A 22,650-nucleotide genomic window follows, 5' to 3' on the forward strand; every position below is an offset into this window, starting at 1 on the left:
TGCTCTGATAAAACTCAGAGTCACCTGCAGCTCTTTAGGTAAAGTAAGAATAGCAGGAGATATGATCGCAAACCTGCCATGTAAGGTTTGGTCTAGCAAACATTTTTAAAGTGGATTAGAGAGAAAGTGCAGGGAGGAGGAATATTCACCACCAAAGCTAAGCAGAACCTCCATGTCTAGAGGCACTGGACCTGTGACCTCCAGGTGCTGGAAACCCAGGTGAGAGGAATCATAGAATCATAGAGTTGGAAGAGACCACAAGGGCCATCAAGTCCAACCCCCTGCCAAGCAGGAAACACCATCAGAGCACTCCTGACATATGGTTGTCAAGCCTCTGCTTAAAGACGTCCAAAGAAGGAGACTCTACCACACTCCTTGGCAGCAAATTCCACTGTCGAACAGTTCTTCCTAATGTTTAGGTGGAATCTTCTTTCCTGCAGTTTGGATCCATTGCTCCGTGTCTGCTTCTCTGGAGCAGCAGAAAACAACCTTTCTCCCTCCTCTATGTGACATCCTTTTATATATTTGAACATGGCTATCATATCACCCCTTAACCTCCTCTTCTCCGGGCTAAACATGCCCAGCTCCCTTAGCCGTTCCTCATAAGGCATCGTTTCCAGGCCTTTGACCATTTTGGTTGCCCTCCTCTGGACACGTTCCAGTTTGTCAGTGTCCTTCTTGAACTGTGGCGCCCAGAACTGGACACAGTACTCCAGGTGAGGTCTGACCAGAGCAGAATACAGTGGCACTATTACTTCCCTTGATCTAGATGCTATACTCCTATTGATGCAGCCCAGAATTGCATTGGCTTTTTTAGCTGCCGCGTAACACTGTTGGCTCATGTCAAGTTTGTGGTCAACCAAGACTCCTAGATCCTTTTCACATGTACTGCTCTCAAGCCAGGTGTCACCCATCTTGTATTTGTGCCTCTCATTTTTTTTGCCCAAGTGCAATACTTTACATTTCTCCCTGTTAAAATTCATCTTGTTTGTTTTGGCCCAGTTCTCCAATCTGTCAAGGTCGTTTTGAAGTGTGATCCTGTCCTCTGGGGTGTTAGCCACCCCTCCCAGTTTGGTGTCATCTGCAAATTTGATCAGGATGCCCTTGAGTCCATCATCCAAGTCGTTGATAAAGATGTTGAATAAGACCGGGCCCAAGACAGAACCCTGTGGCACCCCACTAGTCACTCTTCTCCAGGATGAAGAGGAACCATTGATGAGCACCCTTTGGGTTTGGTCAGTCAGCCAGTTACAAATCCACTGAGTGGTAGCATAGTCAAGACCGCATTTTACCAGCTTCTTTACAAGAAGGAGGGCACTTACCTTTCCCAGAAGCCCCTCAGTGTCTGGGAGCAGGGTCTGGTCTGCTCCCCCTACTCTCCCACTGAGCCACCGACTGGCATCTGCAGCTCCCCTGAAAGGGAGGACACCATCCCCAGAGTGGGGAGAACTGGGAGCCTGTGGGGTTTCCCACCCTGAATGAGGGGGCTGCATCGTCTTCAGGAAATCTTGCTTCTCGGCATCCCAGTGCTGCTGCGGCTGCCCCTCCTCTGGCTCCTGATTAATTTGAAATAAATCTGCCCGAGGCAGAAGATCCCTGATGGCCCCAACTTGGCCAGCAGAAGGTTTCCTTCCTTTGCACTCCAGTCTTTCCCTTTGAATGGGTCTCCTGGGTCCCTGCTCTTCCATTTTTACACCACCCTGCTGGAAAAGAATTAGACACAAAGTAAAATAAAACCCAAGAATAAAAACAAAAGCACATTTTTTAACCATTAGCCAGTTTTTGAAATATATTATTACTCTTTCTATTTCTGATGTTCAGGCTGTGAATGACAATCATTATGTCACCCAAATGACTCCACCCAGGGACGAGGGGAAGTTATCCAAAGACTGGGGGAAACATCAAGATTTATGGAAGTACAAATAATATTTGGGGGGGGGGGGAACCAAGGCAATGGAAGGAAATCCAAAAACAACCCAGAGAGAGGACTGAGCCTGTTCAGTGGACAGGGAATGCTGATCCTGGCTGCAACTTCTAGCATGTTGGAAAGGCAGCAACAGATCTTTGTATATGATTAAGGCTGCAACAGACCCAGCTAACATTGAAAGTACATGGCTTCACCCAAGAAATCCTGCCAGCTGCAGTTTGTTAGGGGTGTTGAGAACTGTAGCAATAAACTACAGGTCCTGTGGTTCTCTGGGGGAAGCCACGTGCTTTAAATGTATGGTATCTGCACAGTCTAAGAAACAAACAAACAGACAAAAGGAACACTGGCCAACAAAATCAAACAACCCACTCCAAAATATTTTATATTTGATGGTCACAAACTCTCTTTACTGAAGATATTCTAACTTGCAGTCCATTGGCTGCATATGGCTTCCCAAGCCTCAGGGTGTGTCCTGCTAGTCCCTGCTGTTTCCATCTCCTGATCTGATCATAGGATGAAGATCTCTGTCTGTCCTGAAGAGAAAGATGCCTAAGGGGCCCTTACAGAGATCTTTTCAACTCCAATTTCAGCACAAACCAGCACAGTGCTGAAATGGGGCAAAAGGAAAATAAATGATCCCTCTGGCTGCTCTTTAAAGAGGATTTCTAAAGAACGATCAGAAGGGTCTTTTTCCCACAGATCTCCTTGCTAATTCAGCAGGGTCTTCTTGTGCTCTTATTCCTCCTCCCCCCAAGACTGGGGTTGGAAGGTCTAAACATGCTGATTGTGTTTGCAAGACTTGTATGTATGCTAGATGGCATGTCTGGTGAGTGTGTGCAGCACCTCTGGTGAGTGTGTGCATGTGACTTTATGGTCTGCATATCTTTTCTGTGTGCGCATGCATGTGCATACATTGGCCTCAAAGCTCACTGGAATGTGGCCTCCAGAATTAATGCAGCTTTAAGCCCATAAATGTTTCATTCCTCCTGTACTATCGGAAAGAACAATCAAATCTAAGACTATCAGGAGGAGAGAACTCCTGGATCTACAGAGTTAATATTCTCAACATCCTATGGACACAAACTGCAATGAGATTTCTCTCTAATTACTAATTAGATTTTTTTTCTTGAAGCCATACGAGCAAGTAAAAGAACATGTATTTGATTGGCTGCACTACTACCAGATAAATGATATGTTTAAAAAGGATGTGAAAGAAAAAGGGTATAAAGAAAAAGATTCGAAATTTCAAACGGAAATTGTTAACAATGATTGTAAGATAATCTCAAAAATGTATAAAATATTATTGGAATGGCACACAATGGATGAGGAAGTTAAATCTGTAATGATTCACTGGGCCAGAGATTTAGGGTATAGCATTGATATGGAAGACTGGCAAAAAATATGGAATGAAAATCTGAAGTTTACAGCATGTACTATGTTAAAAGAAAATGTTATGAAAATGGTATACAGATGGTATATAACACCAGTTAAATTGGCAAAAATGTATAAAACCTGTAACAAATGTTGGAAATGTAAAGAGAAAGAGGGTACTTTTATTCATATGTGGTGGGAGGGTAAGAAAGTGAAGGGGTTCTGGGAAATGATATATAATGAGTTAAAGAAAATGCTGAAATATAGCTTTGTAAAGAAACCAGAAACCTTCCTACTGGGAATAACTAGAAATGAAATAAATAAGAGGGACTGTAAACTCTTTCAGTACGCAATAACAGCAGTGAGAACATTGATGGCCCAAAAATGGAAACAAGAAGAATTACCAACTTTGGAAGAATGGAGAACAAAACTAACAAATTACGCAAAACTAGATAAATTAACCGGAAAAATCAGACTTCAAAGAGACCACAAGTTCCTAGAGGACTGGGGGAAATTCAGAGAATATTTGAAGAGTGTATGTGAGGAACAAACAACGCTAGTGTGTTTTAAAGAAGCTTTGTGAAAAAAATAAGGAATATTGCAAGAATGTAAACGAGGATAGAAAGATTTTACTTGAAGGCTATACTATAATTAAGGAATGTGAAGGTAGAAATTTAATTACGGATGATTGTCAGAGGAGCTGAGGGAGGTTCAAAAAGTCAAAATATGTGATTTGGAAATTGTATGATTGGAGATATTGTGAAAATTTTAATAAAATTTATTATTTAAAAAATTTAGAAATATGAAGCAGTATAGAAATGAAATGAGTAATAATCTGAACATGAATAGCTAATTTCAATTTCGCCTTCCTCAGTCTTTTACAATACTGTCTTCAACTTTTTATTATCATTAATTCATTTCCATATGCCACACATCTTAAGAATCCTCCTTTCTTCTGCATTCTCTAAACCGTCACCCACTTCAACCCTCAGCCTTCATCTGAAAACTCAGCTGTATTACTGAGGAAGGTGGAAATAAAACAATTAATGAATAAATAAGTCTCACTGATTTGCACGCAGACACAAGAGGTCACTAGCTTTGACAGCTTGGGAAAAGATCAGATGCATTCTCTGCAGTATAGATCTATCAGCTGTTTTATTAGCTGTGACAGATCAACAGAGCCTCCATGTGTAGGCACAGCGTACCTTGATTTGGGGAAGACAAAAGAAGCCATTTCCTTGCTAAATGAATCTGATGCACATCATTGCCACAAGATGCAGTGATGGTGGTGGCGGCTAAGAGTGCTTTAGAAGGCGACCAATTCATGAAGGAGGGCGATAGGTTCATCAATGGCACTGGCAGAGGAAGGGGGGCAGGAGTAGTGGCCTGCAAAGGGTGTCAGGGGGCTGCACAGTAAGAGCCCCCTTCCGAGCTGCACTGCTCTTCCTTTCCCCCCGCCTCCCCTTCCCTCTCCCCCGTGGGGAGGACCGTGGAAGAGGACGGGGCTCCCTGCTGAGGGACAGGGACAGGGGAGGCAAAAGCCCCAGGTACGCCGCTGATCTGTGAGCGACTATATGCATCGTCCACCGCGAAGCAGCAGCTGCCTTGGACCCCTCATTCTGCCCCTTGAGCTCAGGACTGAAGGGAGCAGCTCCCCAGGGTCTCCGGCAGGGTCCGTGCCAGCCTGAGCCAGAGATGTTTGCCCCTGTGCCCTCCTGCAGATGCCCTGCCCCTCAGCTGCGCCCCTTCCCCTTCCTGCAGCCTCTGGCTCTACTCGGGGCCTGATCCTGCCAGGCCCACCTGCTCTCCCCTTCCTCCTCCCCCCCCCCCGCCTCCTGCACCTCGGACTCCTCGCTCCGTCCCTGCACCGGAATCCGGCTCCTCTCCGGGGAAACTCGCCAGGCCACGGGCCGCTGCTCCTCCGCTCTCCTCGGCGGGGGACAGGAAAGTGCAGCCGCTCTCGAGTCCCCCTGGCTGGCCCCGTTTCCTGCCTCTCTGAGCATCGGAGCTCGCTGGCTGTGGGTTGGGCCCTGGGAGGCTGCGAGGCTGGATGCGCCCCCTTGCTCTGTCCCTCAAAATTTATTGTATCATTGGAATCTACCTGGCATTTTATATGCTATCCAGAATGTTGCACAAATAAGTCTCCTTGTGATCCGATGTGCAGTCACTGGTTACCTCACTGGTTACCTCATCAGCAAATATTTCCAGAAAGCTGGGACGATGCCACCCTGCAGCCACAGCTGTCAATTTTCAGATTTGAAAATAAGGGATCAGCAGCCTCTCCTTTCCCTGGGACAGTCTACAGGATATCTAACAATCCGGGATAGCAGCGGGAAATGGCACTGGAATAAGGGAATTTCCGGCAAAAAAGGGAAGGTTGACAGCTATGCCTGCAGCCCGAATGGGTAGCTGGAGGAGGCAGTCCAGTTCCCAGCTCTGCTGGTTGGGATCATGCAATCACTTAGCTCCAGCAACCAACCTTTCCAAACCCTCCAACATTTGTCTGATGAAAATAGGGACATCCCATTCCATAACTATAATTTTCCTATTTATACACCGCACATCTTATTACGTTGCCCCAGCCACTCTGGGAAGTTTCCAACATATATAAAAAACATAATAAACCATTAAACATTAAAAAACTTTCCTTTTTAAAAAAATAATTTTTATTAATTTTTCAACACGAATATACAATCTTATCCTAATTTTCTCAAATTTAACTCTGTTTAGACTTCCTTCCTAAAAAAACTTTCCTATACAGGATTGCCTTCAGAGGGCCCGTGGGTTGGATAACTCCATTCCCTCCAGCATTTCTTGTCTTTCCCTGCTTTTTGTCTTTCCCTGCTTTTTCATTCGCTGCCTCTGGTCTCCTGCATCCATTTAGCAGAGGAGGGGAGCAGTTTTGGCCTTCATACTTCTCCACCCCCCACCCCCAATATAACCAAAAGCACAATATAACCAAAAACACACAGACCATTTGGGAGTGAGGACCAAAAATAATAATAATCGTTTTATTATTTTATTACTTATTTTTTGCAGTTCAATCTACTGTATCTATAAATTTTATTGTTTATAGCCAATGGCCACCACTATACAATATGAGCACAAATCACACAGCTGCAAAACAAAAGACATTGCATGCACCAGACCAGGATAAATCTATAGCGTCCAAAATTTATTTTCACATTTCTTTCAATGGGAAGGATATAGGGCAGCAGAGTCCAGGTGGTGAGCTCCAGATTACAGCTTCCATCATCCTTGACTGTCATCCCTGCTGGCTGAAACTGATGGGAACTGGACACCAACATCTGGGGACACCTCAATGGCTATGCTCTGATATACAGAATCTACAAAAGATTAAGGCACTGATCCAGAAGACAATGAACTGTGAATAGCAAGTGTAGCTAGGAGGAGAATGCATTGGCAGCAGGGTTTGGAAGCTGTTCCCTGACACAAATCCCCTTATTTCCTCCTCTGGAGATCTGAGGTCTACAAAGCAATGGGTTGTTTTATTCAGAATAAGCTCACTGACATCAATGGAGCTATCATCATAATCATCTCCTCTGTGGGTGCCGCTAAGTGCCCTCTGTCTTTGGGCTTTTTGCTCTCCTAGTTTTAAGGCTCGCTGGTTTCTCTAAGTCTGGGGAAAGTGCTAAGGATGATGGTTTAATTTCCATAAATGAGAATGTTTTAAGATGGAGTTTCCTTTGACAGTAGCCCTCATGTGTGTTAGTCACATGAGGGAGGCATTCCATTCTGTTGAGACTAGACTGTTATTCCAGTAACTGTTGTTTTTAACTGCTTTTCTGTTCTTTTCTCTCTCTGTGCATGAGGGAGAAGTGCTGCTGAGAGAGATGTCTCAGGATACTATCGTGTGTCAGTGTGATCTGTCTGAAGTGAAACAGTGGAAGATCACGAAATGCTGATCAAAATTACTGCTCAAAAGTTCAAAAACAGAATTACTGCTGAGGTGAAAGTAAAAACCTTTTGTAAGAAACTGTAAGACAATTCAAGTGAGAACATGCCCGTGTTTGAATAAGCATGAGATTGTAAATATATTTTTCTCGGTTATATGTTTATGAAAGTAAGGTTCTTTTGAATACCAAGAGTCTGGACATTGTAGTCTGTAAAAAGGAACTATCACCTAGAACAGCTATTTTGCTTCTTAGCTATAAGCTACTCTGTTACTTTGGAGATCATCAAAATTCACACACAGACTGACTATAATGTTGCATAAAGTATAAGGTTGGGGAGTTGAGAAGTGGGGATAGAGGGGGGGAGGGGGAAGTAAACTTTCATTATTTTACAGAGTGCATATCCAAAGTTTTTGTGTCGGTGACACATGCATAGGTTCTCTTTCTATTCATTCATTTTCATTGGCAGTGAGAAAGATCGGGGCCAACAGGGCATAGTCGGTTGCCTTCAGTTGACTGCAGTGAAGGGAGAACCAATTGGAGGAACAGATTGTTGCAATTCTTGGAAAGGGATGGAAAAGAGCACAGCTACATCGCGGTTTGGTCTTTCAAGTACTTGTTGTTAAATACAGTGGTACCTCTGGTTACGTACTTAATTTGTTCCAGAGGTCCGTTCTTAACCTGAAGCACCACTTTGGCTAATGGGGCCTCCCGCTGCTACTGTGCCGCCGCCACACGATTTCTGTTCTCATCCTGAAGCAAAGTTCTTAACCCGAGGTACTATTTCTGGGTTAGCGGAGTCTGTAACCTGAAGCGTATGTAACCTGAAGCGTATGTACCACTGTACTCTGTGAGTTGAGTGAGGCTGAGAGACTCCAGAGAAGTGTGACTAGCCCAAGGTCACCCAGCAGCTGCATGTGGAGGAGCGGGGACACGAACCACATTACAAGACTACCACTCTTAACCACTACACCACACTGGCTGGAAAAAGGGGAAGTTGTTTTCTTTGCATTAAGTTGTGAAAAATAAAGCAATAAATTTTTAAAACAACCCTTCTTTCAATACTTTCTTTTTAAAGCAAAAAAAGATGTAGTACCATAGCTTGAACAGTTTTGCCTTGTATGGGAAGGATATATCTGAGATACAAATGCACACACAACGCTCTCCCCTCCATCCAGGCGAGGAGGAGGCATTGTCCAGAATTTAAAGGCACATCCCGGCTGGCTAAGGTGCGAAGCAGAGCCATGGAAGGGGATGGGGTGGATTCTGAGGACCACAGACCACATGTGCAATTGGCCCCCCCAGGTATTAATTTCTCCACCCTTGGCACCACATAACACCAGTCTTGAAAGATCTACATTGGCTCCCAGTACGTTTCTGAGCACAATTCAATGTGTTGGCACTGACCTTTAGAAAGCCCTAAACGGCCTCGATCCAGTATACCTGAAGGAGCCTCTCCACCCCCATTGTTCTGCCCAAACACTGAGGTCCACGCTGAGGGCATTCTGGTGATTCCCTCCCTGCGAGAAGCCAAGTTACAGGGAACCAGGCAGAGGGCCTTCTCGGTAGTGGCACCCGCCCTGTGGAACGCCCTCCCACCAGATGTCAGAGAGAAAAACTACCACCAGACCTTTAGAAGACATCTGAAGGCAGCCCTGTTTAGGGAAGCTTTTAATGTTTAACAGACTATTGTATTTTAATATTTTGTTGGAAGCCGCCCAGAGTGGCTGGGGAAACCCAGCCAGATGGGTGGGGTATAAATAATAAATTATTATGATAAATTATTAAGTGCAAATCAGGTAAGTGTAAAGAGAACTGTTTCAACCCAACTGTAGTGCATATGTAATACAGCCATGCCTTGAATGTCAAACGCCTTGCAACTCGAACGTTTTGGAAGACGAATGTCCGACACAGCTTCTGATTGAGTGCAGGAAGCTCCTGCCTTGGTTCTCGTACGGTTCCAGGAATCAAACGGACTCCCAGAACGGATTAAATTTGAGAACCAAGGTACGACTGTACAGGGATCAGGATCAGTGTGTTTGCAACTTCAGCTGAAAGTATTTTTCACAACTTTTTTTAACAGTAAAAACTTTTAATTAGTTCTATTTGACAAGAACATTGACAGCCACCAACAATTATGTGGATTTGTTTGCTAAAAAGGACAGATGTAAACAAAGCTCGGAGCTAAACAGGTAACTTCACAAATGAACCTTATATTTTCCTGCTTGACTAGACAAGCTGCCATGTTTGGGTTGTTTTGCTTTGGTTTTTTGAAAGGAAAAAAAGGCTCAAGCATCATTTTGACAGGCAGCAAATTTTCACCCTTAAGAACTATGGAATCTCTTATCTGCCACACAAGAAACAAGGCCTAATCCCACTCCACCAACACACTCCTTAATCCTCTCTAGCTATTTGCTGGTCCATCAACCCTGATGGACCTAGAAATATTCCCAGTTCCCCGAATTGCTGTCAAAACTATCCCAAGGTGGTGTCAAGCAGATATTTCCCCTAATATTTCCTCACCTCAGACGATCTGATCTAAATCAACATTCATAAGCATGGAAACCGAATATGTTGATGCTTGCCTAAGTTTCCCAGATTGGCAACTTGCAATCCCAGTTCCTGGCAGTCTGTTTCTGAACTGGGAGGCATTGGCTGGTTCCTGTTCACCTGGCAGCTGGAGGTTTACAAAGACAGAGTGCAGAGGGCTGAGGAACCAGACGCTGGGACTTCAACTGGAGTTCAACAACACCTGGGCCCCAGCCCTGCTATATGCTTTATGGAGACAAAGAATGCTTTCTTTTCAATCAGATTCAGAACTATTTCCTGTCTTCTTACCTATGAATTACATTTCTGTTCCACACTCCCCTCATCAAGCCCACCACAAGATATATTGCTTTCACACACACAGCAACCCTGCGAGGGAGGTTTCACATGAAGATGGTGACCAGCTTTAAGTCGCCCAATCGGCTTCACGACTGAGGAGGGATTTGAATTGTCCCTGGCATTTGTGGACCAAGACATAGGGAAACCTGTAGTCCTTCAGAGATCATTGGACTCCAGCTCCCATGAGTCCCAGCCAGGATGGCCAATGCCAGGGAAGACGTGAGTTGAAATCTAACAACATCTGAAGGGGCCACAGGATGCCAGCCTTTCGCCAGGTAAATATTCTGTAACCATTTTGTCGTGCTGGCCCACTTTTACTTTTCATGTTTGAACGTACAAAGGAACAAACTGTGCCTCAAAGAGGAAAGATCACCCAATCCCTGCCTCACCACCGGGTCGATTTCTTGAAAGTCAGTCACGGAAGAAAAAAAGGAATATAACCAAGCAATATAGGTTAATACATTGCAACCATTTGCCTCTACCTTTGGCACCAGCCTACACTTAAACACTCTGCCGTGGGGAACCTTTCGTTATTTGTTAAATGAAAGGCCAGTGACCCATTGGAAAAATCTATTTTGTGGGGAGTGGGGTCCAAACAGAAGCAGTGGGGATTGATGCCCATTGCTTGGCAGAGCAAGAGGAAGTGTTAGGCGGAGCCAACCAATTCCAGAACCATCTTCTATAATCTGCAAGATAAAAAAATGTAAAAATTATATAACTTCACAGCTGAAGATTTTACTGTTTGAGGGCTCTTGTGTTTCTAATATTTTGTTGGAAGCCACCCAGAGTAGTAGGGCAACGCAGTTAGATGGGTGGCGTACGAATGATAAAATTCTGATGATGAAGAACTTAAGAAAAAAATAAAGACGTGAATATATATAAAATAATGATAAACATTCAACTCAGCAGCTTTTCAGTGTGACACTTGCGGCTGTGTTTCTTTTTCAAGCTCACTTTTGCCTGGCGGCATCAACAATGTGGCCGCTAGCAGCTGGCTTTCCAAGTTCACCTCTGGTAATCGGGGGCCCCTTGCAAGCGACCCCTCCATTCCCCGAGTCGAGTTCTTGCTGTGAGCTGGGCCCCTCCTGCGAGAGAAGCTCACGCTCTCAAAGAGCTTCAGCTTCTCTGGGGCCAAGAGAGCGGCGGTGGCCACAATGCACTCCTTCACCAGCTCACCTCTGGAGAGCGGGCGAAGCTTTTTGGAGACCAGCTCGCTCACCACGAAGCTGGCTTGCTCCACGCTGTCCATTTCCTTCCTTGGTTCCGGGGCGATGCCTTGCTGGGCGTGCAGGTCCATTTTCAGCGCCTTCACCTTCTCCTCGCGCAGCTGCCCTTGGAACTCCTCGTACTGAATGTGCTTCGTCCTGTGGTGCCTCTGCAGGTTGGCTTTCTTCAGGATGGAGAGGGCCTCACCACAAATGAGGCACACGGGCATGCCTTTCAGCTCCACAAAGAAATAGTCATGTGTCCATTTCTTATTGAAAATGTGGCACTCCAAATCTTTCTTCCTCTTCTTGTGTGACGGCATTGCAACCAAATGATCTAACAACAAAGAAACAGGTGGAGCGGTTAACTGGATTTATTCATGGGGGGCCGGGAGTGATACTATAATTATTATCAAGAGCGATCAAAAGAAAATACTGGAAACCAAGGCTCCACAACCGCCATCTTGTGCTTCAGCCCCCTTCAGCCTTATTAGTGGGAGAGGAAGCCCTGCTGATGGCATCCTTCCATGGCAGAATTAAAAACTCAGATATCTATCAGTTACTTGCTAAATGGCACCTTAAACCTAGGCTACGGTCGCCACAATGGAATGCCGAGGTGCCATTTTTTACTTTTGGCAATGAAATTATCCTTATTATTCATTTCATTTCTATACCGCTTTATATTTTAAAGAAAAAGCCTCAAAGCGCTTCACAACACATCAAATAAAACAAATAAAAAAATAAAAACCAATTCAAGCTTCAAGGAAAATATTTCAGATCCTTCTTCTCCCCCTCTCCTCGTGTGGGTTCTCCCGTGTGTCAGGAGAGAGGGGCTACCTGGCTGAAGCTCTAACTGCAGTCAGGGCAATGGGAAGGTTTCTCTCACCTGTGTGGATTCTGACCCCCAAGCTCTTCCTGCACTCAGAGCACCTGTATGGCTTCTTCCCCATGTGGATCCTTTTGTGTGAAGTGAGCAATGATTTCCAGCCAAAGCTCTTCCTGCCCTTGGAGCACCAGTACAGCTTCTCTCCTGGGAAAGCCCCCTTGCACACAGTGAGCTCCTCAAGGCTTTCCCACACAGGCTGCAGTGATTGGGGTCAGGGCCATAGTTAGGGGACAGCGAGGAAAGCACCCACTAGGGGCACAGGTGAGGAGGGCCCCCCAAAAGCAGCTAAAAAATATGTCAGTAATATGTCTATAAATAAAAATTTCGATGATCGCCTGATAAGAAAAAGTTTTAAATAGAGGGTATTTATATGTTACCCGGGGGCCCTGCAACACAGCCGCTCGGAACAGAAAAGGGATGTGGTGTGGAGGGGGGTGTTGCCCGGAAGAGAAGCGGCTCTGGCCCAGCAGAAGCCCCCCTCCCCCCTCTCGGCAGCCTGACCAAGAGGGCAAGTTGAGCTTGGGGGCAGTGCGCAACGTGAGGGAAGGCAAGAGGGTGCATGGGTCTCTCTCTGTGTGTGTGTGAGTGGGTATCCAAGTGGAGCAGGGGTCTGCAACCTTTAAGACAAAAAGAGCCACTTGGACCCGTTTCCGAAGAAAAAACAACAACTGGGAGCCGCAAAACCATTGCGACATTTAAAACAAATATAACACTGTGAACGGCTTACCGTGCTTGACTATTTCCTGAGCGGCTACAAAACTAGCATATGTTGTGGAATTTGCAGACTTCACCCAATTCTTGAAATTATTTTTGCTCCTATCAACCTTCCTCATAAGTTCTGCAATGGCTTTTTTTCGTCTCTCATCTCCATCTGGATATTTTTCAGCAAAGGCTGTGTGTTTATTCTGGAAATGTCTTGCAATATTTGACTTTTTGTTGTTTGCAAATTTCTCACCACATATTAAGCATACTGGTAAACCAGTCTTGTCAGTAGAGAAGGCAAATGATTCTGTCCATTTATCATTAAACATTCTGTTTTCTTCAGAAATTTTTCTTTTCTTGCTTTTATCCATGGCTGGCCTACCGGGGGTCCAAAAGAGGGACGTAATTAGAAATCAGAGGGCCCCATAGCAAAATTTGCTATGCCCAATAATCAATGCCCAAAAATGCCATAGAAAATTAATCAGGGCCCCAGTGTACCATAAATTATAATCAGTGCCTGATGTAAATAATAATTAATAATGAGGGCCCAATTTCATCCACGTCATTTTAAAATAACTTTTTTGACACTTTTTTATTATTTTTTTGTTTGACCCCTCAGAATTATACCTCCTCATAGAAATAAACATTAAATTAACAAGTTACCTTTTTTTGAGTGTGTGTTCTTCACTCCCCTTCAAAACAGTGACCAGCTTACATGCCCCCTTTCAATGCAGCCTGCTTACAGCCCTCAACCAAAATAGCCGCTCCCGCGACTCCCACGTGCCCCCACAAAGATGGCGCCGACGATTTTCCCTTATCGGTGCCCTTTAAAGAAATGGACGCCGCAGCTTCAACCCATGCCTAGAGGAGGCTAGAGGGAGAAAAGCGGGGGGGGGAGCAGCGAGGACGGCAGAGAAGGACTGCCGGGAGTGGAATCCCACACACCGCGAGGGGAAGGAAGGGAGAGGGTGCGAGCTAGAACGGGGCAAAGAGGGCGGTCCCCGGTCGTGCCTGGCCTTAAATGGGCTAGGCCACGCGGCCCCGCCGATTGGCGGGCAGGGTTGCAGGCACGCCCGAGGATTCCCCTGTTCTCGCGGGGGCAAAAGGCCAGCGCCCGCGAGTGGAGTGTGGGAGGGGTTAGCCCGCAACCCCCTCTCCTCTCTAGCTCGGAAATGGTTTTGCGGAGAATGCGCCTCCTCCCCTCGCCTCCGCCCCGGAGCCGCGGCAAAGGCGTTAAAGAGCCGCATGCGGCTCCGGAGCCGCAGGTTGCTGACCCCTGAAGTGGAGGGATGGTGGAGAGAGCCAGCCCAGCACCAGGCTTCAGAGGTTCCTTTTGTTAGTGGAATGAGAGGGTTGCTGCCTCTGCTGCCGCCATCACAACACACGAAGGCAGCAAAGGCAGCAGCTGGCAATTTATTGTATATAGGCTCTACCACTCGAGCTGTGGGAGTTCGGATTGGTGAACACCGATCATGTATTAATAATGCTAATTTGGAGGCACCTCTGGTAGAACATTTTGCTTCTCATAATCATTCAGATACAGATCTATTATTTACAGTTTTATGGGTGAATCAGAAGGCAATTAGCATCGGAAAAGATTATGAGCGACAGTTACGGCAGCAAGAAACACAGTTTCTTTTCATGTTTCAAACCATTTATCCAGGGGGTCTCAACTCTAAGTTAGACTTTAATTGTTTCAAATTTAATTTCACTGGTCAACAACAATTTTGTTGTCTGTGTTTTTTCAGTTGATTTAGGACGAATCTGATGCACTGAATCCAAAAATCACATTGGTTTTGCTCAATCAGGTCAAGTTTTTGAGCTATGGCCACATGTCTTTTTTTACGTTTTTGTTCACATGTACGCTTGTGTGGGGGACGCGGGTGGCGCTGTGGGTAAAAGCCTCAGCGCCTAGGGCTTGCCGATCGAAAGGTCGGCGGTTCGAATCCCTGCGGCGGGGTGCGCTCCCGCTGTTCGGTCCCAGCGCCTGCCAACCTAGCAGTTCGAAAGCACCACGGGTGCAAGTAGATAAATAGGGACCGCTTACTGGCGGGAAGGTAAACGGCGTTTCTGTTTGCTGCGCTGGCTTGCCAGATGCAGCTTGTCACGCTGGCCACGTGACCCGGAAGTGTCTCCGGACAGCGCTGGCCCCTGGCCTCTTGAGTGAGATGAGCGCACAACCCCAGAGTCTGTCAAGACTGGCCCGTACGGGCAGGGGTACCTTTAACTTTACCTTACGCTTGTGTGGAGCATTTTAGAAGAAGTTGGTGGGGGTAAAATGCCATGTCGAATAATTGTTTTGATTGGAAATGATTGTTTTAATGACAAGAAGTATTCAGGTCCGATAGTTCTGGGTGATTATGTCGAAAAGGGATCAGTTTGAAGTCATAAAACCTTGAAATCTTGGTGCAGCAAAGCATAAAGTTGGGGGATCAAAACTAAGTTAATGGGGCAGCCGCCCCATGAAGTATCCTGATCTTCAATCAGCATGTCATCCTGTAGCTCATTGTGATGAAATTCCAGTGCCTATCTTTGGAGAACTTCCTGACATTAGTGACAAAGATGCCTCCAGTGTTGAAGGACATGAAGAAGAAGAAGTGGTTATTGAAGATGATGCTCCACATCCATTTTCCCAAAAGGAGCTGAATTATCTAGTTCGCGACTTCAGCTTGTCAAAAGACTCTGCCGAACTGTTGGCATCCAGATTGAAGGAAAAAAACCTCCTCTCTGACAGTGCTCGCATCATCTTCTTCCGCAACAGGCATCAATGGTACCTCCGTTTTTTCTTGGAAGAGAAGGACTTGGTGTACTGTGCAGATATTGCGTGGCTTCTGCTCAAGCTTGGAGTGCCACAGTACGAACCCAAAGATTGGAGACTGTTCATTGACAGCAGCAAGCGATCACTGAAATGTGTTCTGCTACACAATGGCAACCAGTTTGCCTCTATACCCCTGGCTCACTCGAATACACTGAAGGAGAACTATGAAGCGGTGAAGTATGTGCTGGAGAAAATTGGTTATGATCAGCATAAGTGGTTTATTTGTGTTGACCTGAAGATGGTGAACCTTTTGTTGGGACAACAGTCTGGCTTCACCAAGTACCCATGTTTTCTGTGCATGTGGGATAGTAGGGACCGTGCTCAGCATTACACGGCCTGTGCGGGAGGAATTGGTGCCTTGCAAAGAAAGGAACGTCATCAATGACCCTCTGGTGGACAGAGACAGAATACTCTTCCCACCGCTGCACATCAAGCTCGGCTTAATCAAGCAGTTCACCAAGGCTCTGGACAAGGATGGTGACTGCTTCACTTACTTGTGCCAGGCTTTTCCAGGATTGACCATGGAGAAGTTGAAAGCTGACATCTTTGACGGTCCTCAGATCCATCAGCTCATCCAAGATCCAGAGTTCGGAAACTCAATGAACAAAGTGGAACCGGAAGCGTGGAAGGCATTTGTTCTGGTAGTGATGAACTTTCTTGGCAACAATAAGGCCAGAGACTACACAGAACTTGTCAACAAGATGCTGACTGCTTTCAGAAACCTGGGCTGCAACATGAACGTCAAGATGCACTACCTATTTTCACATATGGACCGGTTTCCTGAGAACCTGGGTTGAATGAGTGACGAGCAGGGGGAGAGACTCCATCAGGACATGAAAGAGATGGAGACCAGGTATCAGGGTCGCTGGGACGCAGTCATGATGGCTGACTACTGTTGGACTCTGAAGAGAGACCTCCCTGCCGCTGAGCATTCCTGGAGTTCCAAGAAACAGAAGTTCAAGCCCTGAAGTTTGAAAAATGGTGAAGCAACATGCAATTTACGTGAACTTACCTTTATCAATGCCCACCATTGTTTACAGTAAACCTGACCTGATGGAGAAAAAGGGATGCCATTTCCTGATTCAGCAGCGTAAAAATACCCTAAATCAGTTGTAGAAATCTAGACAACATTCAAAAAGTATTTTGTCTGTAACTTTACACTGCTCCTTTAATCCCAGACTCCTTGTATTTGTATTGTTACTTTGCACTCTACCTTTAAACTCAACCTCCTTGTTATTAGCACCACCTGGAGTTGGCTTTATATGTTTTTCAAAAAATATTGTTAGTAGCAGTGACAACATTATTACATGTGCACTGTTCCATAGCATTTGGTATTTTCATTTACATACATTCCTTCGAAATAAGATGGGGTATGTACTCTTTTTCATTACTGTTTGTATTCTAGTTTATAATTTTTGTAAAGTGGTATGTCATGCAGCTCATCGTCTGCAAAACTTTATTTTCAGTTTATGAAGCAATTCTATATCCTCCCACCACGCTGACAAGAATTCCACAAAACAGTAGTCAATATCCGGAATCACTGTTCAGTGTTGGACATCATATTTGCTGAACACACAAAGCTTCACAGCTTGTCTTTCATCCTACAAAGTCTGGTTCCTCACTTCATTGAAAGATTTCCAGAGACTTTGAGACTAAAGATTTCATTTTGTACTTGTTATGGTTTGAAGGAATGCTGTAAAGATTGTCCATTGCGTATATACATGGTCATCGTGCTGCCTAGACATTGCTGACGTGAGCTTAGGGGCGACAGCGGCCACAGTGCTGAAAAGTCCAAATAAATGGGCAGTCGCAGATCATGAATCTGACTTTCCTCCAACTTCCAAACCAAAACGGGAGGAAAAAAGCTTTCAGGTTTGAAAGTGGCATGTTAGTCAGGTTTGCTAAACCAAAACTAAGCCAAAATTTAGCTTAGTAAGTGTGAGGCAAAATACAGGGCAGTAAAACAAGGAACAGGGTGGTGAATCCAGGGCAGGGCAGGGAGGGGGATTGGTGGGCAGTTGGTTTTCTTTTTCCACCTGGTACTGAAGTGACTTCAAAACAATCCATTCCAATCTCCCGCAGCCTCACAGGATGGCCCCCCCGCCTGGAATTTGTCACACATGCATGCACACACCCAGATACTCATGAATCTGTCAGTCTGTCTGTGCTTGGCTACCCAGAGTTTGAATGCAGGACTTTTCACATTCACACACCCTTTCAAACACAGGTGCTTGGAGAGGATCCCTAATTTGGCAGAGAGAGAGTGGGGAGAGAGAGATCTGAAATTATGGAAAAAACTATCAATGCAGGACATGGCATTTTTGTATTAGGCAAAGCAGGACTTTATAGGTGATAACCAGCACATTGTTACAAAGCTTCACAGCTTGTCTTTCATCCTACAAATTCTGGTACCTCACTTCATTTAAAGATTTCCAGAGACCTTGAGACTAAAGATTTCATTTTGTACTTGGGAGGCTTTGAAGGAATTCTATCAAGATTGTTCATTGCGTATATACATGGTCATCGTGTTGCCTAGACATTGCTGACGTGAGCTTAAGGGTGACAGCGGCCAGTGCTGAAAAGTCCAAATAAATGGGCAGTCGCAGATCATGAATCTGACTTTCCTCCAACTTCCAAACCAAAACAGGAGGAAAAAAGATTTCAGGTTTGAAAGTGGCATGCTAGTCAGGTTTGCTAAACCAAAACTAAGCCAAAATTTAGCTTGGTAAGTGTGAGGCAAAATGTTGTTGTTGTTTAGTCGTTTAGTCGTGTCCGACTCATCGTGACCCCATGGACCAGAGCACGCCAGGCACCTCTGTCCTCCACTACCTCCCGCAGTTTGGTCAAACTCATGCTGGTAACCCCGAAAACACTATCCAGCCATCTCGTCCTCTGTCTCCCCCTTCTCCTTGTGCCCTCCATCTTTCCCAGCATCAGTGTCTTCTCCAGGGAGTCTTCTCTTCTCATGAGGTGGCCAAAGTACTGGAGCCTCAGCTTCACGATCTGTCCTTCCAGTGAGCACTCAGGGCTGATTTCCTTTAGAATGGATGCGTTTGATCTTCTTGCAGTCCATGGGACTCTCAAGAGTCTTCTCCAGCACCATAATTCAAAAGCATCAATTCTTCGGCGATCAGCCTTCTTTATGGTCCAGCTCTCACTTCCATACATCACTACTGGGAAAACCATGGCTTTAACTATACGGACCTTTGTTGGCAAGGTGACGTCTCTACTTCTCAAGATGCTGTCTAGGCCTGTCATTGCCCTTCTCCCAAGAAGCAGGCGTCTTTTAATTTCGTGGCTGCTGTCACCATCTGCAGTGATCATGGAGCCCAAGAAAGTAAAATCTCTCACTGCCTCCATTTCTTCCCCTTCTATTTGCCAGGAGGTGATGGGACCAGTGGCCATGATCTTCGTTTTTTTGATGTTGAGCTTCAGACCATATTTTGCACTCTCCTCTTTCACCCTCATTAAAAGGTTCTTTAATTCCTCCTCACTTTCTGCCATCAAGGTTGTGTCATCTGCATATCTGAGGTTGTTGATATTTCTTCCGGCAATCTTAATTCCAGCTTGGGATTCATCCAGCCCAGCCTTTCGCATGATGTATTCTGCATAGAAATTAAATAAGCAGGGAGACAAAATACAGCCTTGTCGTACTCCTTTCCCAATTTTGAACCAATCAGTTGTTCCATATCCAGTTCTAACTGTAGCTTCTTGTCCCACATAGAGATTTCTCAGGAGACAGATGAGGTGATCAGGCACTCCCATTTCTTTAAGAACTTGCCATAGTTTGCTGTGGTCGACACAGTCAAAGGCTTTTGCATAGTCAATGAAGCAGAAGTAGATGTCTTTCTGGAACTCTCTAGCTTTCTCCATAATCCAGCGCATGTTTGCAATTTGGTCTCTGGTTCCTCTGCCTCTTCTAAATTCAGCTTGCACTTCTGGGAGTTCTCGATTCACATACTGCTTGAGCCTTCCTTGTAGAATTTTAAGCATAACCTTGCTAGCATGTGAAATGAGTGCAATTGTGCGGTAGTTGGAGCATTCTTTGGCACTGCCCTTCTTTGGGATTGGGATGTAGACTGATCTTCTCCAATCTTCTGGCCACTGCTGAGTTTTCCAAATTTGCTGGCATATTGAGTGTAGCACCTTAACAGCATCATCTTTTAAAATTTTAAATAGTTCAGCTGGAATACCATCACTTCCACTGGCCTTGTTATTTGCAGTGCTTTCTAAGGCCCATTTGACTTCACTTTCCAGGATGTCTGGCTCAAGGTCAGCAACCACACTACCTGGGGTGTACGAGACATCCATATCTTTCTGGTATAATTCCTCTGTGTATTCTTGCCACCTCTTCTTGATGTCTTCTGCTTCTGTTAGGTCCTTACCACTTTTGTCCTTTATTATGGTAATCTTTGTACGAAATGTTCCTTTCATATCTCCAATTTTCTTGAACAGATCTCTGGTTCTTCCCATTCTGTTGTTTTCCTCTATTTGTTTGCATTGCTCGTTTAAGAAGGCCTTCTTGTCTCTCCTTGCTATTCTTTGGAAATCTGCATTCAATTTCCTGTATCTTTCACTATCTCCCTCGCATTTTGCTTGCCTTCTCTCCTCCGCTATTTGTAAGGCCTCGTTGGACAGCCACTTTGCTTTCTTGCATTTCCTTTTCATTGGGATGGTTTTCGTTGCTGCCTCCTGTACAATGTTACGAGCCTCCATCCATAGTTCTTCAGGCACTCTGTCCACCAAATCTAAATCCTTAAACCTGTTCCTCACTTCCACTGTGTATTCATAAAGGATTTGACTTAGATTGTATCTTACCGGCCCAGTGGTTTTTCCTACTTTCTTCAAATCTTGAATTTTGCTATAAGAAGCTGATGGTCTGAGCCACAGTCAGCTCCAGGTCTTGTTTTTGCTGACTGTATAGAGCTTCTCCATCTTTGGCTGCAGAGAATATAATCAATCTGATTTCGATGCTGCCCATCTGGTGATGTCCATGTGTAGAGTCGTCTCTTGTGTTGTTGGAAAAGCGTGTTTGTGATGACCAGCTTGTTCTCTTGACAGAACTCTATTAGCCTTTGCCCTGCTTCGTTTTGATCTCCAAGGCCAAACTTGCCAGTTGTTCCTTTTATCTCTTGCCTCCCTACTTTAGCATTCCAATCCCCTATAATGAAAAGAACATCCTTCTTTGGTGTCACTTCTATAAGGTGTTGTAAATCTTCATAGAATTGGTCAATTTCAGTTTCTTCAGCACCAGTAGTTGGTGCATAAACTTGGATTACTGTGATGTTAAAAGGTCCGCCTTGGATTCGTATCGAGATCATTCTATCATTTTTGAGATTGCATCCCATTACAGCTTTCGCCACTCTTTTGTTGACTATGAGGGCCACTCCATTTCTTTTACGGGTTTCTTGCCCACAGTAGTAGATGTGATGGTCATCCGAACTGAATTCACCCATTCCCATCCATTTTAGTTCACTGATGCCCAGGATGTCAATATTTATTCTTGCCATCTCATTTTTGACCACCTCCAACTTACCCAGGTTCATGGTTCTTACATTCCAGGTTCCTATGCAATATTTTTCTTTACAGCATTGGACTTTCCTTTCGCTTCCAGGCATATCCGCAACTGAGCGTCCTTTCGGCTTTGGCTCAGCCGCTTCATCAGCTCTGGATCTACTTGTACTTGCCCTCCGCTCTTCCCCAGTAGCATGTTGGACGCCTTCCGACCTGAGGGGCTCATCTTCCAGCGTCATAACTTTTATATGCCTGATTTCTTTGTCCATGGAGTTTTCTTGGCAAGGATACTGGAGTGGCTTGCCGGTTCCTCCTCCAGGTGGATCACGTTTGGTCAAAACTCTCCACTATGACCTGTTCATCTTGTGTGCCCTACTCGGCGTAGTTCATAGCTTCTCTGAGTTCTTCAAGCCCCTTCGCCACGGCAAGGCAGTGATCCATGAAGGGGCAAAATACAGGGCAGTAAATACAGGCAGTAAATACAGGGCAGTAAAACAAGGAACAGGGTGATGAATCCAGGGCAGGGCAGGGAGGGGGGTTGGTGGACAGTTGGTTTTCTTTTCCCACCTGGTACTGAAGTGACTTCAAAACAATCCATTCCAATCTCCTGCAGCCTCACAGGATGGCCCCCCCGCCTGGAATTTGTCACACATGCATACACGCACCCAGATACTCATGAATCTGTCAGTCTGTCTGTGCTTGGCTGCCCAGAGTTTAAATGCAGGACTTTTCACATTCACACACCCTTTCAAACACAGGTCCTTGGAGAGGATCCCTAATTTGGCAGGGGGGGGGAGAGATAGATCTGAAATACTGGACAAAACTATCAATACAGGACATGGCATTTTTGAATTAGGCAAAGCAGGACTTTATAGGTAATAACCAGCAAATTGTGTCCAGAAACAGACAATTAGGCAGACGGAGCTGTTCTAATAAGGGAGTCCTATGCTGCCTATAGCCAGCCCTGGTCAGCAGTGTGTCTGCAGCTCTTTCAGCCAGTTGAACTTTCTGAGCTCTTTTCAAAGGCAGCTCCAGGTAGAGTGTATTAAACTAACTCCTACGCAATGTGGCACCAGACTGCTTTCTTTTTTTGTAATTATCTGTTTGTTTTAAATTCTGTAGCTTAAATTCTCTTGATGCTTGTTTTTTTGAGAAGGGCCTCTTACGGTCACAAAGCAATGATTTTCAGGGCAGCTCCATAACACTGATTGTGCCCTCACACTGCCCCTTTTTGTGTGGGGATTTGGATCCAGAAAAGGAGCAGACAGGGAAAGGTTAAGCAGAACCCCCCCCCCATGTCGCCCTTAGGTGTGCTCAGTCGTCACCTGCTCCATGACTCCACCTTGCATGAGAAAGAAGGATGGAGCTGCAGGAAACAGGAAGTGGTCCTTCCACCAGCCAGGACATCTCATCATCACAGACAGATC

General features: G+C 45.3%; 2 protein-coding genes across 4 annotated transcripts in view; both read right to left on the bottom strand.

Annotated features, from left to right (window-relative positions):
• LOC114592241 (uncharacterized) overlaps positions 1 to 22,650 on the bottom strand; it is a 42,353-nt gene that overhangs the window by 6,094 nt on the left and 13,609 nt on the right. Inside the window, 4 exon segments of the mRNA XM_077923562.1 lie at positions 1,323 to 1,703; positions 5,140 to 5,240; positions 5,243 to 5,414; positions 9,883 to 9,889. Of these exon segments, the coding sequence (XP_077779688.1) occupies positions 1,323 to 1,703; positions 5,140 to 5,240; positions 5,243 to 5,414; positions 9,883 to 9,889 (661 nt within the window).
• Positions 9,204 to 13,455, bottom strand: LOC144326214 (uncharacterized). Of its 3 annotated transcripts, none has more exons than XM_077922669.1 (3): positions 12,917 to 13,455; positions 11,275 to 11,640; positions 9,204 to 10,784 (listed from the first exon to the last, which is right to left on the bottom strand). In XM_077922669.1, exons 1-3 carry the CDS (start codon positions 13,260 to 13,262, stop codon positions 10,669 to 10,671), a joined length of 828 nt encoding a protein of 275 aa, XP_077778795.1. In that variant the 5' UTR covers positions 13,263 to 13,455; the 3' UTR covers positions 9,204 to 10,668. The 3 variants fall into 3 exon arrangements, with proteins under 3 accessions (XP_077778795.1, XP_077778793.1, XP_077778796.1); XM_077922670.1 differs by having other exon boundaries at positions 9,242 to 10,784; positions 11,318 to 11,640; positions 12,917 to 13,410; XM_077922667.1 differs by having other exon boundaries at positions 9,204 to 11,640; positions 12,917 to 13,448.

This window comes from Podarcis muralis, chromosome 2 (assembly GCF_964188315.1).
Source record: "Podarcis muralis chromosome 2, rPodMur119.hap1.1, whole genome shotgun sequence".
Lineage (NCBI taxonomy): Eukaryota > Metazoa > Chordata > Lepidosauria > Squamata > Lacertidae > Podarcis > Podarcis muralis.